Here is a 27543-nt window from a genome sequence, read left to right on the forward strand (position 1 = left end):
AGAAGCCTTGTATTCAGCCGTCACAGATTTGTTTTTTCTTCTTCTTGTAAATGTTGCTGTGGCAGGTCTATTAGTCTGCATTTACACTACAACACTATTTGGACATATCAGATTTGTTTGTCCTGTCCGTTGCTATGGTTATCACCATGGAGACATTTAACTCCTGAGTTGGGAGTAAGAAAAAAAGTATTTTTGTACCTGCATCAGCAAATTATTTGTAGAAATTAAGCACACTAGTTTGTTTGCTTGTTACTTATTTATTTAATAAATTTACTTAGTTTTATTGTCACAGGAAATGATGCACACAAAATTTGAATCATTGTCCATCATTTTGCCAGCAACTGATGATAAAGAAAAATGATGATGAGACATTAATCTAATTTATTTTCTTAATACTTCTGTTGTGGCCCCTAGTGAAAAAATGCGTATTTTCATGAATCAAGAAGTGTTTTGTGTTCAACAAGTTGTCTTTGTAAGTAAGCTAATCTAATCTTTTATCCTCACAGCGCGTCAGTTATGCGGTGATGCACTCTGAAATTATTGCGGAGCAAATAAACTGTAATATTAATGATAAAAGTAGCCTAATAATAATAACAACAGTAATGTAATATGCCCTGTGTGCCCGTCCGCTACGCCACTGTGAAGAGCTAAACGCCACCAGGAACGGAATCAAGGCTATTAACTGTTTTATCAAGTTTACTTTGGCGTCCGCGTGACGTGATTCTCATCATCAGGAGGATCCGCTTGCAGCCCAATTTTAGTGATGGCGCAGACGGTGCACACACTACGCTCAAATGAGTTTACTTTGAAAGGCTTATATTAACTGGCTTTTTTATTAATGCAATACAGTAAATGACGTCTGTGTCTTACATTATTGTCAGTTTAGTGTTCAGTGATTAATTTACACAGAAACAAAAGATAACATGTATGCCTTCATCTCCGAATACATTGTCTGTGTCTTACACTTCATAATGAACTCAGATAAACTCAGTACCGACTCATTTTCCATCAGTTCTTTTACATGAATTAGAATGTGTGCAAAGGATTGTGGGAGATTGAAGAACACGAAGGATCTACTTGATGCATCCTTCAAAATGAGCTGAATTAAAGACACAAAATTAAGTCTGTCTTCAAAACATCCTTCAAACTGAGACGGCCTTCAGAGGCGCTTGATGACGTGGCAGTCGAGATATGCAGTCTTACTAGGACACAGCCACGGTTTGAGAAACACCCGCAAATTATGTACAACATCCCAGGAAATCAGTCTGTGTCCCGTGATTTAAACACCTCTGATCTCTTAGTTTCTCTTTGTTCATAATGTTTTAGACTGTAATGATTGCACTCAGAGTTACTTACCAATCATTTCTGTCTCCAATTAATCTGTTCAGGTTAAACTCCTGCAGTGTCTCCTCTGAGGACAACAACACAAACACTAAAGCTGACCACTGAGACGAGGAGAGTTTCACATCACGTAATCCTCCACGGTTCATATGAGGTTCAGCTTCGTTCACTAGAGAAAGATCACCCAGTTCACTCAGACAGTAAAACAGATTGATGTATTTATCTGGAGAGGGATTCTCACTGATCTTTTCTTTAATATAGTCAACTGTTCTCTTATTGTAGTGAGAGCTGTTTGCTGTCTGTGTCTTTAGTTCTTGTAAGAGACGCTGATTAGACTCCACTGACAGACCCAGAAGGAAACGAAGGAAAAGGTCCAGATGCCCATTTTTACTGTGTAAAGCCTCATCCACAGCTCTCTGATGGAGATCAGATAGGGAAACTGTGTCCCCATTAGTTGGTTTGGTAATCTGGTCAAACACATTGATGTTATTGTTGATAAAGGAGAGATGCACATATAGAGCTGCTAGATGTTCCTGAACGCTCAGATGAACAAAGCAGAAGACTTTCCCCTGACACAAGCCCAACTCCTCTCTGAAGATCTGAGTGCACAATCCTGAGTAAACTGATGCTTCGGTCTCATCAATGCCACACTCGCTCAGGTCTTCCTCATAGAAGATCAGGTTGCCTTTCTTAAGCTGCCGATAAGCCAGTTTCCCCAGTTTGACAATCATGTCTTCATCTTTCACTTTCTTCTCATAGTCCTTCTCATGTTTGATGTTGGTCTGAATGAGCAGGAAGTGTGTGTACATCTGAGTGAGAGTCTTGGGAATCTCTCCTCTCTCTGCTTCACTCAACATCTTCTCTAGAACAGTGGCTGAGATCCAGCAGAACACTGGGATGTGGCACATAATAAAGAGGCTCCTTGAGGACTTCAGGTGTGAGATGATCCGGTGGGCCAGACTCTGATCTCTGATTCTCTTCCTGAAGTATTCCTCCTTCTGTGCGTCACTGAAACCTCGTACCTCTGTCACTCGATGGACACACTCAGAGGGGACGAGATCCGCTGCTGCTGGTCTGGAGGTGATCCAGATGAGAGACGAGGGAAGCAGATTCCCCACAATGAGGTTCGTCAGCAGCTCGTCCACTGAGGCTGATTCAGTCACATCACACAACCTCACATCGCTCTGAAAATCCAGAGACAGACGACACTCATCCAGACCATCGAAGATGAACAACACTTTATACTCATCACTGGATATTTCCATTTCTTTTGTTTTAGGGAAAAAGAGATGAAGAAGATCTGAAAGACTGAGTGTTTTTTCCTTCATCAAGTTGAGCTCTCTGAAAGCAAGTGGAAATATGACCTGGACATCCTGATTCTCTTTCCTTTCAGCCCAGTCCAGGATGAACTTCTGCACAGAGACTGTTTTCCCAATGCCAGCGACTCCCTTTGTCAGCACAGTTCTGATGGGTTTGTCTTGTCCAGGTAAAGGTCTAAAGATGTCACTGCATTTGATCGGTGTGTCCTCTGTTTCTGCTCTCCTGGACTGTGTCTCGATCTGTCTCACCTCATGCTCATTATTGATCTCTCCACTTCCACTCTCTGTGATGTAGAGCTCTGTGTAGATCTCATTCAGGAGTGTTGGGTTTCCCCTCTTTGATATTCCCTCATACAAACACTCAAACTTCTGTCTCAGATTTGATCTCAAAGTGTTGAGGACTTCAGCAGGTTTAGAGTCAGTGCTGTAAGATTAAAATACCACATTATTACACTAGTCAGAGAAGTAAATAGCCATAAATTACAAAACTATTTATGGCACACAGAACATCATTAGGTTTCTGAAACGTGTTAATCATTAATCATGTGTTTGAGTGATTTGTGATGTGAATTTCAGCACCTAAAATCAGGGCTCGCAAAATTTCTAAATCGCTGGTAGCCCTTCGGGCAGGCACTCTTCAGATTTTGGTAGCCCGAAAAGAATTTTACTAGGCCAAATAAAAAGACCATTTTTAATGTAGAAAATTGGTTTGGAGTCAAAACATGAATCAAAAACTTTTTCAACACAAATATCAACAATTGGATATAAAATAGTCAAATTAGATTCATCCATACAAATATACATCTGGTTCTAACTGAACTGAAATTTGTGTGACCAGTATGGAACAGTATGAATCAGTCTGTGTCTGTGGCTCAGCCCCCAATGAGGGTAACACTTTAGTTTAGGGTCTAATGCTCACTATTAACTAGTTTAATAGTGAGCATAGTATAGAAATAGTTTCCCGAATGTGAGGTAGGTTAGTTTTGATTTAATAATAGAAAATTTTGATTTACGTAGCGGATTATTTTTCTCTCCTCATCAGCATCACACTATTTTTCTCTTTGTTTTTCTCTTGCTCTGTCTGTTCTCCTCCTAAAGCTGAGCTTTGACTGATATAGGCTTTCCATTTTTGTCTGTCAGTGAAGAAAGTAAACATAGGGTCAACTGATAGGTTGATTTATGAATCATTTTCTCAGACGAGTTCATTTACTGAAAGCTACTAGGAAAACCAGGTAGCCTAACTAAGTTTATTAAATTCATTCACAATATGTACAAATTCATTATTGATATTATTCCTAATACAGGGCCGTAGACAGCGCTTTATAATCAAATAGGTGCTAAATTTAAGGTTGTTAGGGGGTTCAAATTTTTTTTTTCTCTGATTATGTGCTTTTCAAGACGTTTGAAGGCCAAAAAAGGATAAGAAATAGCTTTAAAACCCATGTCAGCAGGCAGTAGATTATGTGTCAATACCTGCTCTCACTTCTTATCCATCACTCTTTCTTTTTCTCTCAGTCTCCTCATCTCGCCCTGTCTCTTCCCCTCCTAAAGCTGAACTTTTTTAATTTACTGAAGGCTACAAATTGTATTATATTAATTCTCAACATGTACACATTCATTATTAGGGCCCAAGCCCTGAAAGGGCGAAGGCCCTATTGTGTCCGTAAGGATTATTATTTTTTTTTTTTTTCTTCATTATTTTTTTTTTTTGCCTTTTTGACACTTTTGGGGCCCTTAACATGCTCACAGGTCACAATCTGCGGCCATCAGGGCCGGACTGAAGCTGGTACCCGGGCGTGGCAGGGGGGCTCGACAGCGCCCCCTGGAATGGGGTCCGAAATCTTGGTCCATATATCAAACACGCTTGCATGTAATAATATGAAACTCAGTACACATATAGATCTCATCGGGCCGAACAACTTTCGTGCTCTAAGTTTTACAAAAGCCCAACAGGAAGTCGGTTATTATACGTTGTTTGGAAAATGCATACAATGGAATGTGAAATACTCCTCCTAGGAAATTCAACCGATCGCCACCAAACTCGGTGTGAATGAAGTCAAGACATTGAGGATGAATTCTTGTGAACAGATTTTTGATATCTCGAACGGTTTGGCCGTGGCGAGGAAACGAATTTATGGCGAATAATGGGACAGAGGAAGTGTGTTATAACTTCTGCATACATTAACTGATCTTGATGAAACTTCAGCAGTGTGTTCGTTGTAAGAGGCCGATCACATGGATGTGACATTTGTGAGTCAAAGTTATAGCGCCACCAACTGGCAACAGGAAGTGTGTCACTTTCAAAATGCTTTGAAATCACCCTCGTATTTTTACCCGGTTTGCTTAAAACTTTATGTGTACAATGTAGACACACGGCAGATGTAGACCTGTGAAAGGATTATTGATATCTTAGATACTGTTGCCGTGGCAACGCATCAAACTTTAATATTCTTTTCGGATGCTTTTGAGACTCTTCACATGCTTGAAAATGCATGAAACTCGACAGACACATCACCTTTATTATCCAGTAGACATGTGCAAAGTTTCAGAAACGGGCGTGGTGGAATGGCTCAGTAGCGCCACCTTTACTGTGCGTTCACACCGGACGCGAAAATGCGTCAAAATTCGCGCCTGCCGCGTCTAGTTATACGCTTGACCACTTTGTGTGCATTCGCGTGTCAAGAGCGAAATTGACGCGCGTAAAATCAAATGTTTGAATCGAAATTTACGCGCGTCAGAGGCGAAAGTTTCGAAACCTGTTGGCGGCCATCTTTTTTTAGATGTTTATCGAGCATTAGCATTAGCATTAATCGAGAGAGTCACCGCTCGTATATGCTCTGGAGAGCAGAAACAGCAGCGTAGTGGACATCGTCGCTGTTCTCGGGTCCACCAAACCCTCCGGAGGGTTTCAGGGGTTTCACAATTTGCTCCAGGAGGTAGGTTTGGTGGACCTAACGGTGAGGACGCTGACGAGGAAAGCGTAGGCCGTATAAGCCTCGGCCTCGAGTGGTGGTCGCTGCCTGACGAGCCCGCGCTGTACAGCCCGGCGCGAGGTTCACCCTCGCCCGCACCTAATCTGTGATTTATTTTTGTTTTGATAATAAATGGAGCTGCAGCCTTCAAAAATGAAACCTATCCTGTGATTTTTTTTTATACACTAAATTGTGTTTGTTGTCTTTACATTAGATTAATAATGTTTCATATAATCTAGAATAGATATGGAATAAATAGCATTCAATACAAAATGAGTATCTCTCATATATTGAAATCGAGTTTTATGTTTTTATTTGCTTTATTGTGCATTTTTAGTCATATTACAAAATAATTTATTGAGGCCAAACATAAAATAACATTATAAACTGTCACTTCACCACGTGACAGCAGCATGCAAGCAGGCTCCTGATTGGTTAACGCGGCGCGAATTGACGCAGAAGTTCAGATTTTTCAACTCGGGCGGCAGACGCGAATTCGCGTCAAACGCGTGAATGCACAAATAGCACTAATAAAATCATTCGCGCGTAACGCGCTTAACGCGCCAGACGCTCAATTCGCGTCATTCGCGCGAACTTGACGCGCGAATGAGGCGAATTCGCGTCTACCGCGCCGCGCTAAACGCCTCATTCGCGCCGCAGGAATTTTTTACGCGCGTAACGCGTCTTTGCATTGACTTAACATTGAAATGACTCGCGCCTGACGCGCTAAACGCGTCCGGTGTGAACGCACCATAAGTCAAAAATGGGGGCTTAGTTTTTCCTAGAATCACAAAACTTGGTAGGTGTATTGTTCTCATCAAGCCGGACAACTTTCTAATTTACAGTCATAACCTCAGACCAACAGGAAGTTAGATATTTTGGTTTGAATGTGGATTTTCTGGAGAATTTTCTCTCTCTCTCTGTGTGTCTGTGTGTGTGTGGGGGGGGGGGGGGGTTTGTCTATTCCATTTAATCTTGGTTTTTCAAGGTTTCAGGGGCTTTTGGGGCCCTTAACGTGCTCAAAAACTCTTGAAACTTTTCACACAGGTCAGAACCCACGGTCATCAGAGCCGGGCCGAAGCTGGTACCCGGGCGTGGCAGGGGGGCTCAACAGCGCCCCCTTGCACACAGTCTGAAAACTTGGTCCATATATCAAACACGCTTGCATGAATTAATATGAAACTCGGTACACATATAGATCTCATCGGGCCGAACAACTTCTGCACTCTAAGTTATTAGCTCCGCCCAACAGGAAGTTGGCTATTATGGGTTGTTTTAAAAACGCATGCTGTGGAATTTTATGTACTCATCCTAGAGAATTCATCCAATCGCCTCCAAACTCGGTCAGCAGGAAGTCAAGACATTGAGGATGCTAAATTGCGGACGGATTTTTGATATCTCGAACGGTTTGGCCGTGGCGAGGAAACGAATTTATGGCGAGAAAAGAGACACGAAGTGTTATAACTTCTGCATACATTAACTGATTTTGATGAAACTTCAGCAGTGTGTTTGTGGTAAGAGGCCGATCAGATGGATGTAACTATTGTGAGTCAAAGTTTTAGCGCCACCAACTGGCAGCAGGAAGTGTGTCACTTTCAACATGCTTTTGACAAAAGTGGGTGGGTTAGTTTTACCAACAGTTACAAAAATCTGTATATATATTGGTCTCATCGAGCCAGACAACTTTCTAATTTACAGTCATTAGCTCCGAGCCAAAGGAAGTCATATATTTTGGTTTGAATGTGGATTTTTTGGATATTTCAGAGCTACTCTTCCTAACTGGTTTATTTTATTCACACGAAACTTTTTCAAAATGATGAAAATACATAAAATATGCTAAATTGTGAACGGATATTAAACATCTCAAATGGTTTTGCTATAGTGAGGGACTAAAGTAATGTCCAAAAAGGAAACACTAAAAGCCTAATTTCTTCTAAAAATGTAATTAAACACCATTTATTTCTATATAAAAGTATACAAATATCACAACTAAACCCATTTAATTCTTTTTTTTTTTCAATTTAATAATTATTTATAAGTTTAAAAATAGTAATTGTACTATTTAGTCCCATAAAAGTCAAGTCATACATAGGGCTATGCTGCCCTCTTGTGTTCAAAATCAGGTAGGCCTATTGTATCTACATAAAAATATACTAGGTATGTGACGGTGAGAATATTTTACCACCGGTTAATCGACGTGTGACACCACTGGGGGCTTTTGAATCGCCAACTTAAAGTCAAATATGTTCGTCCGCACTGACATTAATAGTGGTTGAGCGAGCGTTTCAAATGAATTCCTATGGAAGTAGGAATTAACTGAAAAACGTTCACTCTGTTCTGCTCGTTCCTCGCCGTGGATGCGCACCGTTATGAATGCCTGTGCAGCTGTGAGCATTTTAGTTTCATTTGTAAAATTAGCACCTTTCGGGGGGTGGATTGCTTGAAATTATTTTACAAAAGCACAATGTTGTGTTTTATTGCGACTGTACACAAATATAAGTTAACACTTTGCAGTTTGAATGTCGTCCCGTATAATGACGGAGTATGTTTTTATGTGTCCACTGTTCAATCGCACCCACGCCACACACACACACACACACACACACACACACACACACACACACACACACACACGGTTTACTATCTTTGTGGGGACTCTCCATAGACTTAATGGTTTTTATACTGTATAAATTGTATATTCTATCTCCTTACACTAACCCTACCCCTAAACCTACCCATCACAGAAAACTTTCTGCATTTTTACATTTCCAAAAAAACTCATTCTGTATGATTTATAAGCTTGTTTACCCATGGTGACCTCTATTTAGGTCCCCACTGTGACACGAGTCCCCATGAGTCTGTGTGCATTCAGACTGAAGCCAAAAAATGTAATAATAAAAAAAAATATATATATATATATATATATATATATATATATATATATATATATATATATATATATATAAATAAAAATAAAAATATAAATATAACTGCGAGCAGCGATGGAGGGCCCAAGCCGGTGACACCGCCACCCCGGTGCCTTTAGTGTAACTAAAGGCACCAGGGTGGCGGTGCCACCGGCTTGGGCCCGCAAGGTTTGACCTTAAATCAGAATGAAGAGGGTAAAGAATCAGACACACTGATATTGATGTAATCGTGTCATTAACTGAGTAACAGACCAACAGCTTTTACAGTGTGTGAATGTATTAACAATACAATACATAGAGCTTTACACAAGAGCAAAATGACTTACAGGATTTGAACATAGAATTATTCGGTTCCAATCTAGATCATTAAACTGCTGTATATTAATAACAATTTTATAAGAATCAAATACTAGAAGAATAACTATATAGAAGTGATATACCTGTGATCAGGCCGTTTGTCTCCACTCTTAAAGTTTTCTGGCGGATTCATAGAGCGGTTACTCTTCATAGACACACAGCTGGACTCTGGTTTTGATCTCTTCTCCTGGACTGAACTGGATTCAAAACTAAGTAAAATAAAAAGCATAAAGACTTATAAATGTTGTGCACTTTTACTGGAATCTTCTGTCTTAGGAAAGACCAGGAAGTGTTGTAACAATTGTAGTGGCAAACAATTTTACATCACTGAATAAGAAACAAACAGGTATCAATTGTTTTCAACAATTATTTATTCCCTTGCAAGGAAAGGTCAGCAGTCATACAGTCATTACAAAGTGCCTGCAGAGTGTGACAACGAGTGGGGGGTATCCTTCATTCTTTATAGTTGTTCCTCCCCCAAGGTTGTTTTCCCTATGCAACATCATATACTGTACAAGGACATACACATGCGTATATTCATAAGGGTATGCATCAACACTACATTCATCTGATTATCATCATATTTATAAGATTCTATGAATATAAGAAAATGCAAACATATAGAACATATTACATTTCTTCCACACACTTTTGCTTTAACGTCTGTAACTCAGTGGTGTTTTACACTGTGTTTCAAACTTTGATTACAATTATTTTGAGAAATGAACTCACTGTTTTGCAAAATGTTAAGCATGATTAAAAAAATTTATTAAAGCGACCGATAATATTAGGAATTAGGAATTCAAAACAAACAAATTGAAAACAACTATAGAATTATAGAATGATTCAAGTCAGGTGAACATCAACCACGATCACATGACTCTTCTCACAGGCACAATGGAGGACGAAGGCTCAACCGACTAAAGAGACCAATGTTTAGCTGAACTTTAAAGATAAACCACCTTACTGTACTCTAGTAACGGTACTCTTGCTGTGAAACATCACTGTTCTGATCAGACACTGTGAAGCTTTCAACAAATCTGAACCAGCGGTTAGAAAAATGCACTAAATGTTACACCTACTCCACTATATAAAGGTGGACAAAATCTCAGTTTACACTTACTTGATGTCATTGCTAGTATTAAGGCCCGTTCACACCAAGAACAATAACTATAAAGATAACTATAACGATAACTATATTCGCGTCCACACCAACGAACGATAACAATCTTTTCACTCTAAGCACTCGCGCGCTGCAGTTTCAAAGCAGTGAAAATGGATGACCAGCTTCTGCTTTACGTCACACAAACTGAAAAAGAAAAACAGGCGCTTTTGGGTACACTATATCCTTAAAAGACGAGAGGAGTCTGTCGTCTTTTGAAGACAAATTTTATTCATACTTTGGAATGAATCAATATCAGTTTGCTGCATTTACACGTATTTTACCAGCAGATGTCCTCAGCATGCTACGCTTCAAGCGCATCTAGTGAATCTAGCTAGTCTAGTGCAGACTAATCTAACAGTGAATTTAGCTGACGAAGTATATATTTAAATATATATAAAAACGCCTTGTCACTGAAACTTCAAAGGAAGCAATACAATGTTGTCGAAACTAGATACCTGAGGTAATTTTGTTACACTATTTGCTGCTAGCCTGCATAATGATCTCATTGTTAATACTTCTCGCCATTTATTCCAAGGGTACGACCGATTGCTTTCCCTATATCCATTTATTAACGTATCCTCGAAAAGGGGCTTGACTTGTCAAACAGTGGTGGATTTTTCTGTACCTCGGCGATTAACTTCTCCACAGTGTCGTCTGTCATTTTAAATGCACAAGCCCTTTAAAGGAACACTCCACCTCTGGAAAGATGAATGTGTATTTAAAATAGGTCATTTATGTAGAAGAAATGTGAAATTATTTTTGAATTTTGAGCTTTCTAGACTGAGAAAAGCCAGAAAATGTATTTTTGGCTAATGTGGATGAAAGACAACAACTCCCAGAATGCACTTGCTTCTCTGCCCTACGAGGCCACTCCCAAGCCACGCCTACCGGTAAGAGAGCGCAGTTGAAAACAACAAGGCTAGGCTACGAGTGAGTCTCCGTGACGAGTTTTCCCGGGATTTCGAGATCGCCCAAAATGTCCGGGATTCGGCTTTTGCGTTCTACAGTCGCCATTCATCATGTTTACTGTGGCGAGCAGGATGAGGCTGAGGGGCGCGGGAGAACGGCACGAGGCCGGTGGCGTGACTACTGATGAGCGAGACCTGCGAGACGCACCGGTCTCGTATCTCTCACGGAGGAGCGGGAATTTTCTTAGCAATGTTAAAACGCACATCAACCGATCACTTGTTTAGCGTTCATGTAAACACTACATTCAGATTCACCAATCGGAATGAATTCAGTTAGACTGAAACAAAAGGTGAGCATGTAAACAATGAATGGCGACTGCAGAAAGCAAAAGCTGAATCCCGGACATTTTGGACGATCTCGACGGCCGGACATGTCCGGGAAAAAGTGTATGATAACCCCTACTACTCAGCTTTCTTCATCCATGTTTTCTGCAGGTTTCTGCCGGTGAAATCAAACGCACTGGCACTGATCTGTGATAGGTCTGTTAGCGCATTAGCTCCAACCCCCTATGGGCGGGTTTGAAAGGGTGGAAACTAGTGCTTGTAGTCTCAACAGAAATCAGAAAAATGACGATTTTTGCGTCATTGTAGGAGGAAGTGTAAAGAGGTAAATACAGATTTCTCTCGTCTCAGGGGAAAATGAGAAAATGTTGCACGACCATTCAATAGTATGACTGGGTTTCTAACATTGCAAAGCTTAATGCAAATGGGTGGAGTGTTCCTTTAAATTAGAATGGATTCTGATTGGCAAGAGCACAATGATAATCATTAATAGACTGAAACTTATAGGATTTGAACTTCCAATCTTGATCATTAAAATGCTGTATATTAATAACAATTTCATAAAAATCAAATACTATAAGAATAACTTTTATAGAAGTGATATACCTGAGATCAGGCCGTTTGTATCCACTCTTAAACTTTAGTGGCGACTCCATAGAGCAGTTACTCTTCATAGACACACAGCTGGACTCTGGGTTTGAGCTCTTCTGCTGGACTGAACTGGAACAGAGAACAGATTCAGTTTAATTCTTCAGATTACTGTGTTCATTCTTTATGAGAGGAACCATATTAACATAAACAATCATCTTTCAACTAAAAGCACTTTATAATCTTAACATTTATAAATCTAACATTTATGTTAGTTCCAAAATAAAAACAGGCAAATTTTTTTTATTTTTTTTTGTGTAAACTTTCTCTAGGTTCTGTGATGTAACACTATGGGCCCTATTTTAACGGTCTGAAACGCAAGTATCAAGCGCGAAACGCAAGTAACTTTGTGTGCGGATCTAAAATGGGTTGGTCTGAAGTAGCTTCATTATTCATAGGTGTGGTTTGGGCATAACGTTAAATAAACCAATCAGAGCGTCATCTCACATTCCCTTTAAGAGCCGGCGCGCTTGTTCCATGGCGGATTGCGATTATAACGGCGGATTTGCCAGACGCACGCCAGGAGCGGTTCACAGCCGAGGAGACCGACGTTCTCGTCAGGGCCGTAAAACACAGAGAAGTGACATTGGGGATGGAGAAACACACCCAGATTAGCTTCGGTTAAACAGGCGTATAATAATTTGGGTAAATGTGTAAGCTAGATTTAGGCCTATTTTTTCACATCTTCATGGACACAACAAAGATTTCCCTCGTGTGTTAATATTTTTCCTTGTAATAATGTATGGTTTGCAAAAATGAGAATTGATGCGTCTGTGTGTAGATGAGAGAATCGTTGTGCACACACTACATACATTGATTATGGCCAAACATGCGCCCTTAAAATAGCATCTGAATAACATGCGCAACGTGCCACTGACTTTAGACAAGGTTTTTCCTGGTCTATGAATTTCCAGAATTGTTTTCTAAACCTGCAAAATAGCACCAGGGAACGTTTGCACCGGAACACGCCGCCTCTTTACGCTGAACCGCCCCGGGAGCGCAAGTTCATTCCCTAATTTACCGATGTGCGTCTGTGGAGGGAAAAGTCTGCTGTGCGTCGGGTGCAAAATAGGAATGACACATGCGGCGGTGTACAAAGTCAATTGCACTGGGTGCAAGATAGGGCCCATAATGTTGCATTATTCTCAAGAAGTCTGAAAATAAAACATGAAGGAAAATATTTAGCAATGACTGACTGACTGAGAAAAATTATGATTCTAATTCAAAAGTGTCATACTATAAACACATCTTTTATAGAAGTGATATACCTGAGATCAGGTCGTTTGTCTCCACTCTTAAACTTTAGTGGCGACTCCATAGAGCAGTTACTCTTCATAGACACACAGCTGGACTCTGGGTTTGAGCTCTTCTGCTGGACTGAACTGGAACAGAGAACAGATTCAGTTTAATCCTTCAGATTACTGTGTTCATTCTTTATGAGGAACCATATTAACATAAACATTCATCTCTCAACTAAAAGCACTTTTTAATCTTAACATTTATAAATCTAACATTTATGTTAGTTTCAAAATAAAAACAGGCAAAAAAATTATATTTTTTTTGTGTAAACTTTCTCTAGGTTCTGTGATGTAACACTATGGGCCCTATTTTAACGGTCTGAAACGCAAGTATCAAGCGCGAAACGCAAGTAACTTTGTGTGCGGATCTAAAATGGGTTGGTCTGAAGTAGCTTCATTATTCATAGGTGTGGTTTGGGCATAACGTTAAATAAACCAATCAGAGCGTCATCTCACATTCCCTTTAAGAGCAGGCGCGCTTGTTCCATGGCGGATTGCGATTATAACGGCGGATTTGCCAGACGCACGCCAGGAGCGGTTCACAGCCGAGGAGACCGACGTTCTCGTCAGGGCCGTAAAACACAGAGAAGTGACATTGGGGATGGAGAAACACACCCAAATTAGCTTCGGTTAAACAGGCGTATAATAATTTGGGTAAATGTGTAAGCTAGATTTAGGCCTATTTTTTCACATCTTCATGGACACAACAAAGATTTCCCTCGTGTGTTAATATTTTTCCTTGTAATAATGTATGGTTTGCAAAAATGAGAATTGATGCGTCTGTGTGTAGATGAGAGAATCGTTGTGCACACACTACATACATTGATTATGGCCAAACATGCGCCCTTAAAATAGCATCTGAATAACATGCGCAACGTGCCACTGACTTTAGACAAGGTTTTTCCTGGTCTATGAATTTCCAGAATTGTTTTCTAAACCTGCAAAATAGCACCAGGGAACGTTTGCACCGGAACACGCCGCCTCTTTACGCTGAACCGCCCCGGGAGCGCAAGTTCATTCCCTAATTTACCGATGTGCGTCTGTGGAGGGAAAAGTCCGCTGTGCGTCGGGTGCAAAATAGGAATGACACATGCAGCGGTGTACAAAGTCAATTGCACTGGGTGCAAGATAGGGCCCATAATGTTGCATTATTCTCAAGAAGTCTGAAAATAAAACATGAAGGAAAATATTTAGCAATGACTGACTGACTGAGAAAAATTATGATTCTAATTCAAAAGTGTCATACTATAAACACATCTTTTATAGAAGTGATATACCTGAGATCAGGCCGTTTGTCTCCACTCTTAAACTTTATTGGCGACTCCATAGAGCAGTTACTCTTCATAGACACACAGCTGGACTCTGGGTTTGAGCTCTTCTGCTGGACTGAACTGGAACAGAGAACAGATTCAGTTTAATTCTTCAGATTACTGTGTTCATTCTTTATGAGGAACCATATTAACATAAACATTCATCTTTCAACTAAAAGCACTTTATAATCTTAACATTTATAAATCTAACATTTATGTTAGTTTCAAAATAAAAACAGGCAAAAAAATTATATATTTTTTTGAGTAAACTTTCTCTAGGTTCTGTGATGTAACACTATGGGCCCTATTTTAACGGTCTGAAACGCAAGTATCAAGCGCGAAACGCAAGTAACTTTGTGTGCGGATCTAAAATGGGTTGGTCTGAAGTAGCTTCATTATTCATAGGTGTGGTTTGGGCATAACGTGAAATAAACCAATCAGAGCGTCATCTCACATTCCCTTTAAGAGCCGGCGCGCTTGTTCCATGGCGGGTTGCGATTATAACGGCGGATTTGCCAGACGCACGCCAGGAGCGGTTCACAGCCGAGGAGACCGACGTTCTCGTCAGGGCCGTAAAACACAGAGAAGTGACATTGGGGATGGAGAAACACACCCAAATTAGCTTCGGTTAAACAGGCGTATAATAATTTGGGTAAATGTGTAAGCTAGATTTAGGCCTATTTTTTCACATCTTCATGGACACAACAATGATTTCCCTCGTGTGTTAATATTTTTCCTTGTAATAATGTATGGTTTGCAAAAATGAGAACTGATGCGTCTGTGTGTAGATGAGAGAATCGTTGTGCACACACTACATACATTGATTATGGCCAAACATGCGCCCTTAAAATAGCATCTGAATAACATGCGCAACGTGCCACTGACTTTAGACAAGGTTTTTCCTGGTCTATGAATTTCCAGAATTGTTTTCTAAACCTGCAAAATAGCACCAGGGAACGTTTGCACCGGAACACGCCGCCTCTTTACGCTGAACCGCCCCAGGAGCGCAAGTTCATTCCCTAATTTACCGATGTGCGTCTGTGGAGGGAAAAGTCCGCTGTGCGTCGGGTGCAAAATAGGAATGACACATGCAGCGGTGTACAAAGTCAATTGCACTGGGTGCAAGATAGGGCCCATAATGTTGCATTATTCTCAAGAAGTCTGAAAATAAAACATGAAGGAAAATATTTAGCAATGACTGACTGACTGACTAAAATTATGATTCTAATTCAAAAGTGTCATACTATAAACACATCTTTTATAGAAATGATATACCTGAGATCAGGCCGTTTGTCTCCACTCTTAAACTTTAGTGGCGACTCCATAGAGCAGTTACTCTTCATAGACACACAGCTGGACTCTGGGTTTGAGCTCTTCTGCTGGACTGAACTGGAACAGAGAACAGATTCAGTTTACTCCTTCAGATTACTGTGATTACATTCATCCTTCATCAAAAAGTACTTTGAGGAAACAATTATCTTTTTCATTAATATTTCATGTTAGTTTCAAGACAAAAATCATATTTTTTCTGCAAACTTTCTTTGATGTGTGTGTGTGTGTGTGTGTGTGTGTGTAGGGGGTAATGTAACATTTTTGCAACCTGTCACGCAGAAACAAATTTTTCTGTGATGTAATGTTTGTTGAAAGTACCTGCATCCTGGAGAACAATCTCCATCTCTGGATCCTTGTGAATCAGCCATGATGAAGCTGCAGGAGAATCTGATGAGTTTGATCTCCTCCACTGACTGTGAATGAAGAAACATTCAGACACTAAATTAAATTATTAAATTAAACAACATTCATAATTTAGCTCAGGGAAGGGCAACTTCGGTCCTGGAGGGCCACTGTCCTACAGAGTTTAGCTTCAACCCTAATCAAACACACCTGAACAAGCTAATCAAGGTCCTCAGGATTACTAGAAAATTACAGGCAGGTGATTTTTTCAGGGTTGGAGCTAAACTCTGTAGGACAGTGGCCCTCCAGGACCGAAGTTGCCCATCCCAGCCAGTGTTGCCAGATTGGGCGGGTCCCCTCCCAATTGGGCGGTTTTGAATTTGATTGTGCGGGTAAAAAAGGGTTTGGGCGGGTGGACAAAATTTGGGCTGGTTTGGGGTCAGTTCGGCGGTTTTCAAACATCTACATTTTAAAGTCTAATTGGTTAAAAAAATAAACTAAAGTGTGCATGTAGTCCATAAAATCAGTCATCATGTCATCTGTACACACACGCCCATGCAGAGTCAGCTGGTGTTGGTGTTGACGTCACCGACGAGCACGCACTTTTAGCCAATCAGCGATCAGCAGGCAGATGCGATTTAGCGCGATAAGTTGTAGCTGTGTGTTCAAGTGATCACTAATGCCAAAGTGACATAACCTACTATACAGTAAGTTGTATCTACAGTAAAGAGTGAGATAGTGAGCAACTCTATAAACGTACATGTGGTGGGAGATATATCGATGGTGAATATAACTCTGAGAGGAGAGAGCACAGTTGAATGACTTGAATTGAAATCGAATATGGACGACTCCTGTCCATGGTCATGTGCACACTGGCCTAACCTGACTTCTACAACTTTTACACCATCCAGACTGCACTCTACTCGACCCTGACAGCTGCTGAAAAAGGTTTGAATCAACGATGAATCAGTTTTGACTGCTAAATTCTGCGTTATGTTCTGCAATGTGTACTTCCGAGGGTTAAAGTCATCGGTTCATTTCTTGATTGACGGTTTGACAGTGTTCACCTGGACATTTTAGTCATATTGGCTAATTCTCCTTAATTATTGCCCTGTTTTGATCTGTTTTCCTGGAAATTTTATTTATTTTTTATTTTATTTTATCATCGTTATTTTGTTTTAAGGAGATACAAATTGTGCTTATCAACCTTGAATGACATGGTAATGAAATTATATCACATTATTTTGGCAGTAAAATTTTGGACGTTTTTTTCTTGTAGTGGGCGGGTTTTGGTGAGCTTTTGGGCTGGAAATCACCGTCCCAATCTGGCAACACTGATCCCAGCTGAACATACCTGGAGTGTGGGAGAACAGCAAAGTGAGTGGAGCCAGAGACAATTTATATAAGAGACATGCCACTTCCTCAATCCTCAATACAGCTATATAAGGAAAACCCGTAACGGCAAAGATGGCGGTTGTATACACATGTCCCGCCCCTCCCGCTCGAAAGCCAATCATCTGCTTTTAACAGTCAAGCCGGGAAACATTTAAGCCTATTGTCTGGTTCCACTGATGCATGCGCACAGTTAAGGTTTCGCGACAGCTACCAAGGTAGTTAAAGCATTTTATATCGACCACAAATATATTACCTTACATTCTAAGTAAAAGACACAAAATATGTCTTATTTGATCGGTGAGTAATGAACTGCTGTGCTTGTGACAGGGCACATATTTAACTGAAAGAACAAGCAGAGAGAGAGAGAGAGCCCCGGTCGCGCGCGCACTCTCTCTCTCTTCGGAGCCAGGCGAAAGTGTAAACAAGACTTCACCGTCTCCAAATTAAGCGCTGTCTTGCTCTCTCTCCCGCACGCATATTAATCAAAATAAAACGACATGATGGTAAAAGGTCGGAAGACCAAAGTTTCATGTGGAGCATTCGGAGATTTTTTTCCCCTGAATTACCGTTGGGTGTGAATTGTGCTAAAATACGTTGCCTGATCTTCTCTGAAATGCGTCCGCACATTCAGCTGACATAAAATTACTCTCTAAATAAACGAAAAAACCTATCCAGTGATGTAATGTTTTCTGTGTTGACACTAACCTTGTGGGATGTCCATGTCCTAACTGCTGGGATAATCACACAACCGTATGACACGTCCAATTCGCGAACTATGACTCCTTTGAACCGATTCATTTTAATGAATAGTTAAAACAACTGATCTATACAATACATTATTACTGATAAAGTGCAAACCTGCTTATATTTAAATAATGGAGAACAATATTGACATTGAATATTGCACAACACCGGCATTCTGGATAGAGACGTAAATTAAGTTGGTGTCGTAAACCCTTGGGCATGCGTAGTAAAAGTATAACCTGTGGGGAAAAAGGCGTTTTAAACCTTATTTTGGGGCAAAGTCATCAAACTTTTTCAGCGATTTTTATCATATTTTACTGCTGTTTCTATACATCCAGTTTTTACATCAGCAGACTCTCTGCTCATTCATTTAGATAGGAGCCTGGTCTTGTTACGCCTGGTTCACACCAGACGCCGAAGCGGCGCGGAACGGAAAATCACGCATGGTCCGGCGCCTGCCTGTCACACCAGACGCGTATTCTCCGCGGCGGTCGACAAGCGCTTCTGCTCAGTTGTTGTTTATTCAGAGCTGTTTTTTACATCATGGGTAAGTAAATAACCTCATAAAATGAATACATCATGTTTCTACCAAGAAGTTTGTACACTTCTTTTATTAATCCGTTGTCGAGACACACACGCAGCCAGAGAGAGAATATGGTAGACAGTAGTAGTGTAGATATACCGTTGAAATATACATCCTCTCTTCAAATTTATTAAATATATTTTGTTGTGTTTTTTCTTTGTTTGTTTTCATCTTTCTAGTCTGTTTAGATACACAAATATGATCGCATTTGTCACTCGCGGTATTTTAATTTTTGAAAATTGCTTATATTTTGACAATTGACCGGATTGTCTCGTGTTTCTTGGTGTGACTTCCTGCCGGAATGGACGCAGATCACTCGTGGCTCGCGCAAAAAATAGACCAGACGCCGAAACTGGCACTTCACGGCGCGGGCCGGTCTGGTGTGAACGACACCATAGGTTAACATGGGCTCCGAAAGGAAGCAGCCTCTGTTCCGCGCCGCTTCGGCGTCCGGTGTGAACCAGTCCGAAATAGTTGCCCGGAGGCGTTGGCAAGATGGCGGCCGAGTGGCACGACTTGCCTAAAAGGACTTTGGTGGAGCTGAGGAGCCTGGCTATCTGAAATCACGCCCACCTAGCTCGACGTGATCGAGTTAGCTCAGGCTGGGCAGAGCCATAGAGAGAAAGAGTTGCGACATTCCCATAGACCTCCGTTGTAAAAAATGGCGCCGCTTTTAACCGCCTACTTCCGGGATTTGAAGATCGGATTAGTTCCAAACACTGTCATTTGGGCGTTGGACCCCATTCACTTACATTGCTGCGCGTCGAGTTGTTCCAGAGTTAAGTTGCTGAAATATCGACCTCTTTTGAATTGTCAACTGTCTATATTGTATCAGAGGCCCTTTGCGATGCTTATACTGGTCTTCATTTGTACATGCACAGCGTAATTATTTATATTTTATGTTGGTTGTTTCAACCAATTTTCAAGCACTGCCTGCTAGCTAGTTAGCTAGCGCGACTTCGTCAGCTAAGAGTTCGGTAATGAATCGCTGCCACCTTTATAGCAACTTTTATTTAATTAAAATTTTTGCGATATACTAACTTTTCATTATGTTTTATTGTCTTGAGTGAAGCGGCTTGTGAGAACAATGCTGGACCTCTAGGATTGTTATGGCCATCACCAGTCCTGTCTGTTTCATGATCACCTGCCCCTGGTTTTTGTTTTTCTTGTTCACACACACAAGCACACATTTCAGTTGTCTGTCATTGTTTAATAAAAAATATTTTATTTGAAAACCTTCATTTGTATCAGCCATGCTTAATTGATGTCTCAATAGCTGTAACAGAAGTTACAAGTGTTTTGTTAGTTAATTGCTTAAGTTACTTGGATTGAGTTACAGCTACCCTTACTCTTAGCCTACTCTGTACACTAACCCAGAGCCATAGAGGAAAATCTTCACTCTGCACTTACCTATAGACCCAAACAAACATAAAAGCGTAAATTCGTTTTTAATCTGTTATAGTTTTGATAATGTGTATGGCTTAATCTTAAAATTATATTCTTAGTCTTAACATGATCATGTTTCATGTTGTGGTCCTGGGGGTGGCCACTTTCATCAGAAGAAGTGAGCTAGCTTCTAGTGAATTCTGAACGGACCGCCACGGCAGACCTCTTTGCGTGATCAAAGGTAGGCTAATGGCTGAATCGGAATTTATAAGCAAAATCACGGGAATCAATAGCCTTATACAGCCCAGTTGTGCTAAAATAAATATCATGAGACGTCCATCATCAGATGAATGATATGGAAAAGTTAAGTTAGAGCCGCTAAAGCCAGTGCTACTACCCATGCGAACATGAACACTAAGCTTTTCCCTCCAAAAATATAGCCTAAAACTTATCTCCAAATGCAAAACTGACATTAACAAAATGCAATAATGTAATAACAGCTGAAAAGGTACTTGGGAGTGTGTTTTATTTTATATTTACCGTTCAATAATGCAATCGCTGCTGTCTGTCCCATAGAAGAACATGACAGCCAGCGTATGTTTTGGAACTATTGGGGCTTACATGAACCACGTGACAGCCATAGCGTCATAATTTAGCCTAAACTAGCATTAGCAATGTTGTTGCTGGAGAATCACGTTAATTATTTGTAACTGTACAATTACATAATTCCAATCCTGCATCAAGCTGATGTTGTATTGTATTCTAATTGTATTTTCATATATCAAACCGGTCCCTCATTTAGGCTACTTATCGACTGCTTTTGTGCAATATATTCCCAAACAGAAAATACCGATTTTATATATATATATATATTTTTTTTTTTTAATAATTGATATATCGCCTACTGAACGTAAGTCACAAGGTAAAACGTTCACACAGTAGCATGTATGTGAAACGTTTCGACTACAGGACATAGTTTATATTGTTTATATAGAGCTATTGAACGCAAGTGACAAGTTACCAGTTAATGTGTATAAGCATAATTGCGACTACAATGTGACGTTTACATTTCATTCAGTATTAAAACGACAAAGTAAATGAAGTCACATATGTTTCTAAATTAATTTTAGGATAAAATAACGTTGAAAGCAACATGTAAATAACGTTATTATATTCATCACCTGAGACATCAGCTAGTATCTGACGACACAGAACCATGTTTTCATTAATAACCAGTTTAACCATAGCAGTTGTTATACAACTGTAGTAGCCACAATTACAGTAGCAGTTTTAACATTAAGTGACATGGCATCTGACGCACAGAAGCCAATGGCACATGTCACTATGCATATTGGCACATCCGGTGGCACATCCGGTCTTCATTGGCATGTGCCAGTGGATAGTGGCATGTGTCACTGACATTATTGGCATGTGCCAGTGGTGGATAGTGGCATGTGTCACTGACATCGCGACACACTGACACCGAGTCGCGGAACATGTCACCGTGTTGCGACACCTCCAGTAGTGACTGACAGATTAATCGAACACCTATAGCCTACTGACGTAATTGTGGCACAAAATCCTTAATAAATAGCCTAATTTTGTGATATTTAAAATATCAATTAAACGAAGTAAAGTGCATTAATATTTTTTCAAACGTGTTATTTGTGTCACGTCTGTATTTGATTGACATGTGCCACTGAATGTTTTGTAATACCAGTGCTACTTTATGTTGTTTATCTCGCAAAGTCACAAACTGCCCATTCTAGAAAAGACATGAAATAAATCTATCATGGGTCACTACGAATAACGTAGGCTATTAACAGTCGCGCCCGTTACTGTAAACCTTTATTTTTGCGTGATGCTGCACAGACGCACGCCAGTAGGTGTCAGTATAAGTGAGTGTAACACTGGCCAGCGCAAGATTCTCATCTGTGGCTTTAATATTTCAAAAATAATTGTATCGAATTATATGTTGTAGGCTACACATTAACTTAGCGATGTTATAAATCATATTTTTTGACAGCATAAAGCAAATTGTTAAGCAAATTGCATATGATGCAATCCATTGGCACATCTCACGTTTTAGTGACACATGCCAATATCCACTGGTACATGCCAGTTGGCCTGTGTCACTAAAACTGTCTCTTTATGTTGTGGCACCTCCAGTAGTGACACCTGCAGCTGTCTGCCGGAGTATAATGTAGATTATGTAACATATGCACATAGTTAATTTGTACAACAAAAAAATATTTTATTTATTGAATAATCCCATAAAATTATTTTTGAAATATTAAAGGTAGGCTACTGAGGAAGGTCCTGCGCGACCGAAAGTTTGTTGAATTTTTAAAATGCACTGAGCACTTTTTTGCACTTGTATAAATAAAGAATATTGCTAGTAGCTCGGTATACTCCTTTTCAGATACATAGCCTAACAAACAAATGATTTTTAATAATTAATTTTTTTACACTTTTTGGAAGGACTTGAAATATTTAAGCCACAGATGAGAATCTTGCGCTGGCCAGTGTTACACTCACTTATACTGACACCTACTGGCGTGCGTCTGTGCAGCATCACGCAAAAATAAAGGTTTACAGTAACGGGCGCGACTGTTAATAGCCTACGTTATTCGTAGTGACCCATGATAGATTTATTTCATGTCTTTTCTAGAATGGGCAGTTTGTGACTTTGCGAGATAAACAACATAAAGTAGCACTGGTATTACAAAACATTCAGTGGCACATGTCAATCAAATACAGACGTGACACAAATAACACGGTTGAAAAAATATTAATGCACTTTACTTCGTTTAATTGATATTTTAAATATCACAAAATTAGGCTATTTATTAAGGATTTTGTGCCACAATTACGTCAGTAGGCTATAGGTGTTCGATTAATCTGTCAGTCACTACTGGAGGTGTCGCAACACGGTGACATGTTCCGCGACTCGGTGTCAGTGTGTCGCGATGTCAGTGACACATGCCACTATCCACCACTGGCACATGCCAATGAAGACCGGATGTGCCACCGGATGTGCCAATATGCATAGTGACATGTGCCATTGGCTTCTGTGCGTCAGATGCCATGTCACTTAATGTTAATACCGCCTCTCCACAATTATGTACCATTGTCTGACTACAGAGTCCATGTAATGTGCTTTGAAATCATAAACCATGCAGTATACATTTTCTAAAATAACGCCATGGTGAGTTTTTGTAATAGGAAACACACAGAGGTCACAAGTTAACAAGGGCACATTGTTTTGATTCGGACAGGTAGTAGTGAGATAGCTCAACATGTTTATCACGGTGTTCTCACGGAGCTCTTTTCTGCGCGCGTTCGAAACCCGTGGAAAGATTACCTTTTTTTTTTCTTTTTTTTTTTAGATCATAGCAATACTTTGTCATCTTTACAAGAATACGAAAGGCATGTAACGAGCAAGTCTGCGTTTATTAGACAGCTTAATATCGCGTCAGTTTGTGCTTTCAGAATCGACGAATCTGCTCACATCTGAACGGAAGTTGGTCACCAGTTAACACGGTCACCAGGGCTGCATTCAGCCCCGACAAAACGTTGAACAACGTTTTTTTAAACAGAAACGGTGATGCGTTGAACACACTGTTCTGATGACGCAAGAGTTGCAGCTACGGCAGCTGAGAAGGCCATTCTTTGTGTTCTTTGTGAAGAATTTTCAGAGCCTGATGAAGTCGGTATAAATATGTGTTTAATACTACAAAATATGCCCGATGTTACAGTTACTGCACTTGCCGCCCAGAACAAATGAGAACATCCCAATCGAGTGAAGAGATTTGTGGAAACTGAAATGGAAGCACACATCTTACCTAATTCAGACTAAAACACATCTATTTAGCCTCACATACTGACTTTATTTGTAGGTCATACTGTTTTAATACCCTGTATTTTCTTTCTCATTTTTAGGAAAAGCACTTAATTACCATTGTTTATTTCTATACCAATTACACTTGCAATGAAGCTAAAAATATAAACAACAACATCATTATGTTGATATCCTATATTTTTTACAATAAAACTTTCGACAAACATGTCTTCTAATATCCTCAGTTGTTGCGTATACCGAGCTGCATCGAACACATTTGTAAATTACTTTTCTTGAACCCATTGTGCGAGTTCACTTTAATACCACGTGCTTTATATACATGTTGCTGCTGATTGGACTGCAGTTCTGACACACCCACCAAACAAGAGAAAACGTATCTCAAACCCCGTTGCTCACCGGTGCACGCCGTTTCCAGGAAACATGACGTTCAACCCGGAAACCGTAGCAAAACGTTGCGCAATGCGCACCGTTTTGAACTTGAACATGCCCCAGATAAACCGTAACAGACGGCTAGTAACCTTTTACTGTCTATGCTAGTAACAGCAGACAAACGGCTAGCATTGACATCAGCAGCAATCCACCTGTCACTCAAGTGGCCACAACCTTAATTATGCAGAACTTTAAATATTAATCATCTAAACGGATGAGTTATAAAAAAAAAAAAAATCACCCCCTCACAGTTGTTATGAAGGGCAAAATTAGCTGTATAGACCAAAGCCACATAGAGATCCAGGCTGTAAACATGTTTTTTCTGCTGTTAAGTTGGTAATTTTAACATGGGGGAGATACAGATTTGACTCACTTCAGCAGCCAGCCCAAGCGGCCAGTCAACGAATTGCAGTTTAACTCACTTCCGTGTTTGTTTCAAGAGAGAGACGGGGAGGTTGCCGCTTGACTTAACATGTCAAGTGAATGTCTGACTGAACATGTTCGGGTGAAAAAGAAAACAAACCCCGACCCACATCGACACACACTGATCGATAAATAAATCAAAAACAACAAACGTGTTTGTTGACGTTTGTCTTTGAGGTGTGAATTGGCCTATACATGTTTACACATAAAATGTTAAACTTCTGGAGAATCACAAACATCACCAAACACAAAAGAAACACTGAAGTGAAAGATTTCATATCAAACAATCACGTAAAATATCCTCCAGAGATTCATATTAATATTAGAAAGTCACGCATGAACACTCACCTTGATCAAACTTTTACAAGATACAGGATCTCAAATCCTCCAGCTTTAACATCATAAAACTACACGTAAATTCCTTCTTAAACGTTGATAAACACTTGCTCTGTTTTTTACGTATCGTATTTCACATTTTTCCTGCTTAAAATGGCGACAGGAGAACTTACTTTGGCTGCGTTCTAGTATGGGAAAAAGAGTAGGCGAGAATTACCTGGGTGACGTACTAATTATCGCGAGATTCGGACTTAAGTGCGTTCGAATATGCCTACTTTCCTACTATATAGTAGGCGAAAACAGTACGTGAAGGAAGCAGTACGTTCGAAACATCAGCATTCATAAAAGAGGAGGCGAGAAGTTCCCGGATGGCTTACTGCTTTCGCCCAGATTTTTGAGTGCTCAACCGATGGATACTCTTCTATCCCAGGAGGCCACGCGAGAGGATACGTCATAAAAAAGAAGAAGAAGGATACGTCATACTCGAACGTGACGGAAAGGATGACGGACGAGAGTGTTTTCAAATGTGAGTATTACAAATCAAATGATCGCATGTGTTGAACTACTGTACAGTAAACTGTTGCATTGTTGAAGGTGTAAAGACGCTATATAGTAGGCTGTGGTACTTTTGTGATTTTGCTGTAAATCACATTTTATTATGTATAGCTAACAGAGGAGCTCCAGTAAGGACACATACGTCTCCAAAGTGGATTTGCATACATTTTAAACCGTATACATCTTAAATACAATTACTAAATGTCTATTTAATATCTGGCAAGAAAATCTTCTATAAGAATTGCAGATTACTACGTCTAATAGATATGAAATAGACATCTGAGTGATGTATGTGTACTATGTATGTGTAATTGAGGAGAATTCACTGTTGTCAACACTGTTTTCATGAGACAAATGTTTAATACATTTACATAAAGTAACTAAACATAAGCAATCTATTTCATTTGTCCATTAGTACTGTTGAAAAATTGTGGAACATTTATGATGGATTAAAAGCTACTTATCAGCAACAACTTTAACATGTAAATGTAGTATTGAGCTTATAAATCATAGAGGTAATGTGAATCTTGTCTGGATGTTACAGGGACAGATGAACACACACATCTGCTTATCCGGTGGAGAGTGGCTCATGAAGCTGAATGCTGCCATCAAAGGCTTTGAGTGAGTATACAGAAATAATTAAACATCTATTTAATTGTTTATTTGTAGTATATTTCATTTATTGTATTTTCAAACAGAGATATTACAGCACTTTTTTTATTCTTGATTTCTCTGCATTTGCTGCAGATCTTTTGTACAAAGTAAGATCATTTTGTTACTTCTAATACAGAAATGAAATGATTAAATATTGTGATGTTAAAATGACTGCTTTTGTATCATGCTTGTGCATTTTTGCAGGATCTGAAATGTCCGCAGACAGGGGTGAGCACTGAGGATGGAGGGGCCACAGCAGTATCCTGGAAGTGGTGCACTGCCATGGATGAGGCAATTGGGGGCAGACCCTCCATCACTCCTCCTGCCCTCGTTGCCTCATGTGGGCCGGATGTTGCTGTGGCCTCTTCATCCTCAGTGAGGCCAGAGCCAGCAAGAGCCAGGAAAAGGCCTAAAAACATGGAGGACCTTATCCGGGAGATGGAGGAGCGAGAAGAGGAGAGAGAGCGGAAAGCAGCTGAGAGGGAGGAGAGACTGTGGAGAGAAATGGAGGAGAAGGAGGAGAGAAGAGAACGGGAGAGACGAGAGAGAGAGGAAAGACTAGAAAGAGAAGTAAGAGAAAGAGAAGAGAGATGGCACCGGGAGGCAAGCGAGAAAGAGGAAAGGAGAGAAAAAGAAACAAAAGAAAGGGATGAAAGATTTCTTAATGTACTTGAAATCCTTGACAAAAAATAAATTATTTGACAAAAACATCTTATGATCATTTACACATTTGGGTTAATGTAAAGAATAAAGAATTCTCAATAAAATAAAATAGAATTAAATTAAATTAAATTATATATATATATTATACATACATACACCGTACTGTGCAACAACAACAAATGGTGGCTTAAGACTTTTGTACAGTACTGTGTAGGCTATATAAAACAAACAATTTGTAGGCATTCACAGTAC

General features: G+C 39.9%; 1 protein-coding gene across 2 annotated transcripts in view; it reads right to left on the bottom strand.

Moving 5' to 3' along the window:
* LOC311307006 (NACHT, LRR and PYD domains-containing protein 3-like) overlaps window positions 1-25847 on the bottom strand; it is a 50053-nt gene extending 24206 nt beyond the window's left edge. The window contains exons 1-8 of one of the 2 annotated variants that reach the window (XM_084435689.1): window positions 25432-25847; window positions 16238-16332; window positions 15863-15976; window positions 14555-14668; window positions 13248-13361; window positions 11938-12051; window positions 9000-9125; window positions 1357-3084 (exon numbers count right to left, since the gene is read on the bottom strand). In XM_084435689.1, the coding sequence (XP_084291815.1) occupies window positions 1357-3084; window positions 9000-9125; window positions 11938-12051; window positions 13248-13361; window positions 14555-14668; window positions 15863-15976; window positions 16238-16287 (2360 nt within the window). In that variant the 5' untranslated portion in view covers window positions 16288-16332; window positions 25432-25847. Of the gene's footprint in view, window positions 1-1356; window positions 3085-8999; window positions 9126-11937; window positions 12052-13247; window positions 13362-14307; window positions 14380-14554; window positions 14669-15862; window positions 15977-16237; window positions 16333-25431 lie in introns of those variants that run through there. The other variant, XM_084435690.1, reaches the window with a different exon arrangement.
* Window positions 25848-27543: the final 1696 nt, after the last annotated feature.

Source organism: Rutilus rutilus (genome assembly GCF_951802725.1).
Source record: "Rutilus rutilus genome assembly, chromosome: 17".
Taxonomy (NCBI): Eukaryota; Metazoa; Chordata; class Actinopteri; order Cypriniformes; family Leuciscidae; genus Rutilus; species Rutilus rutilus.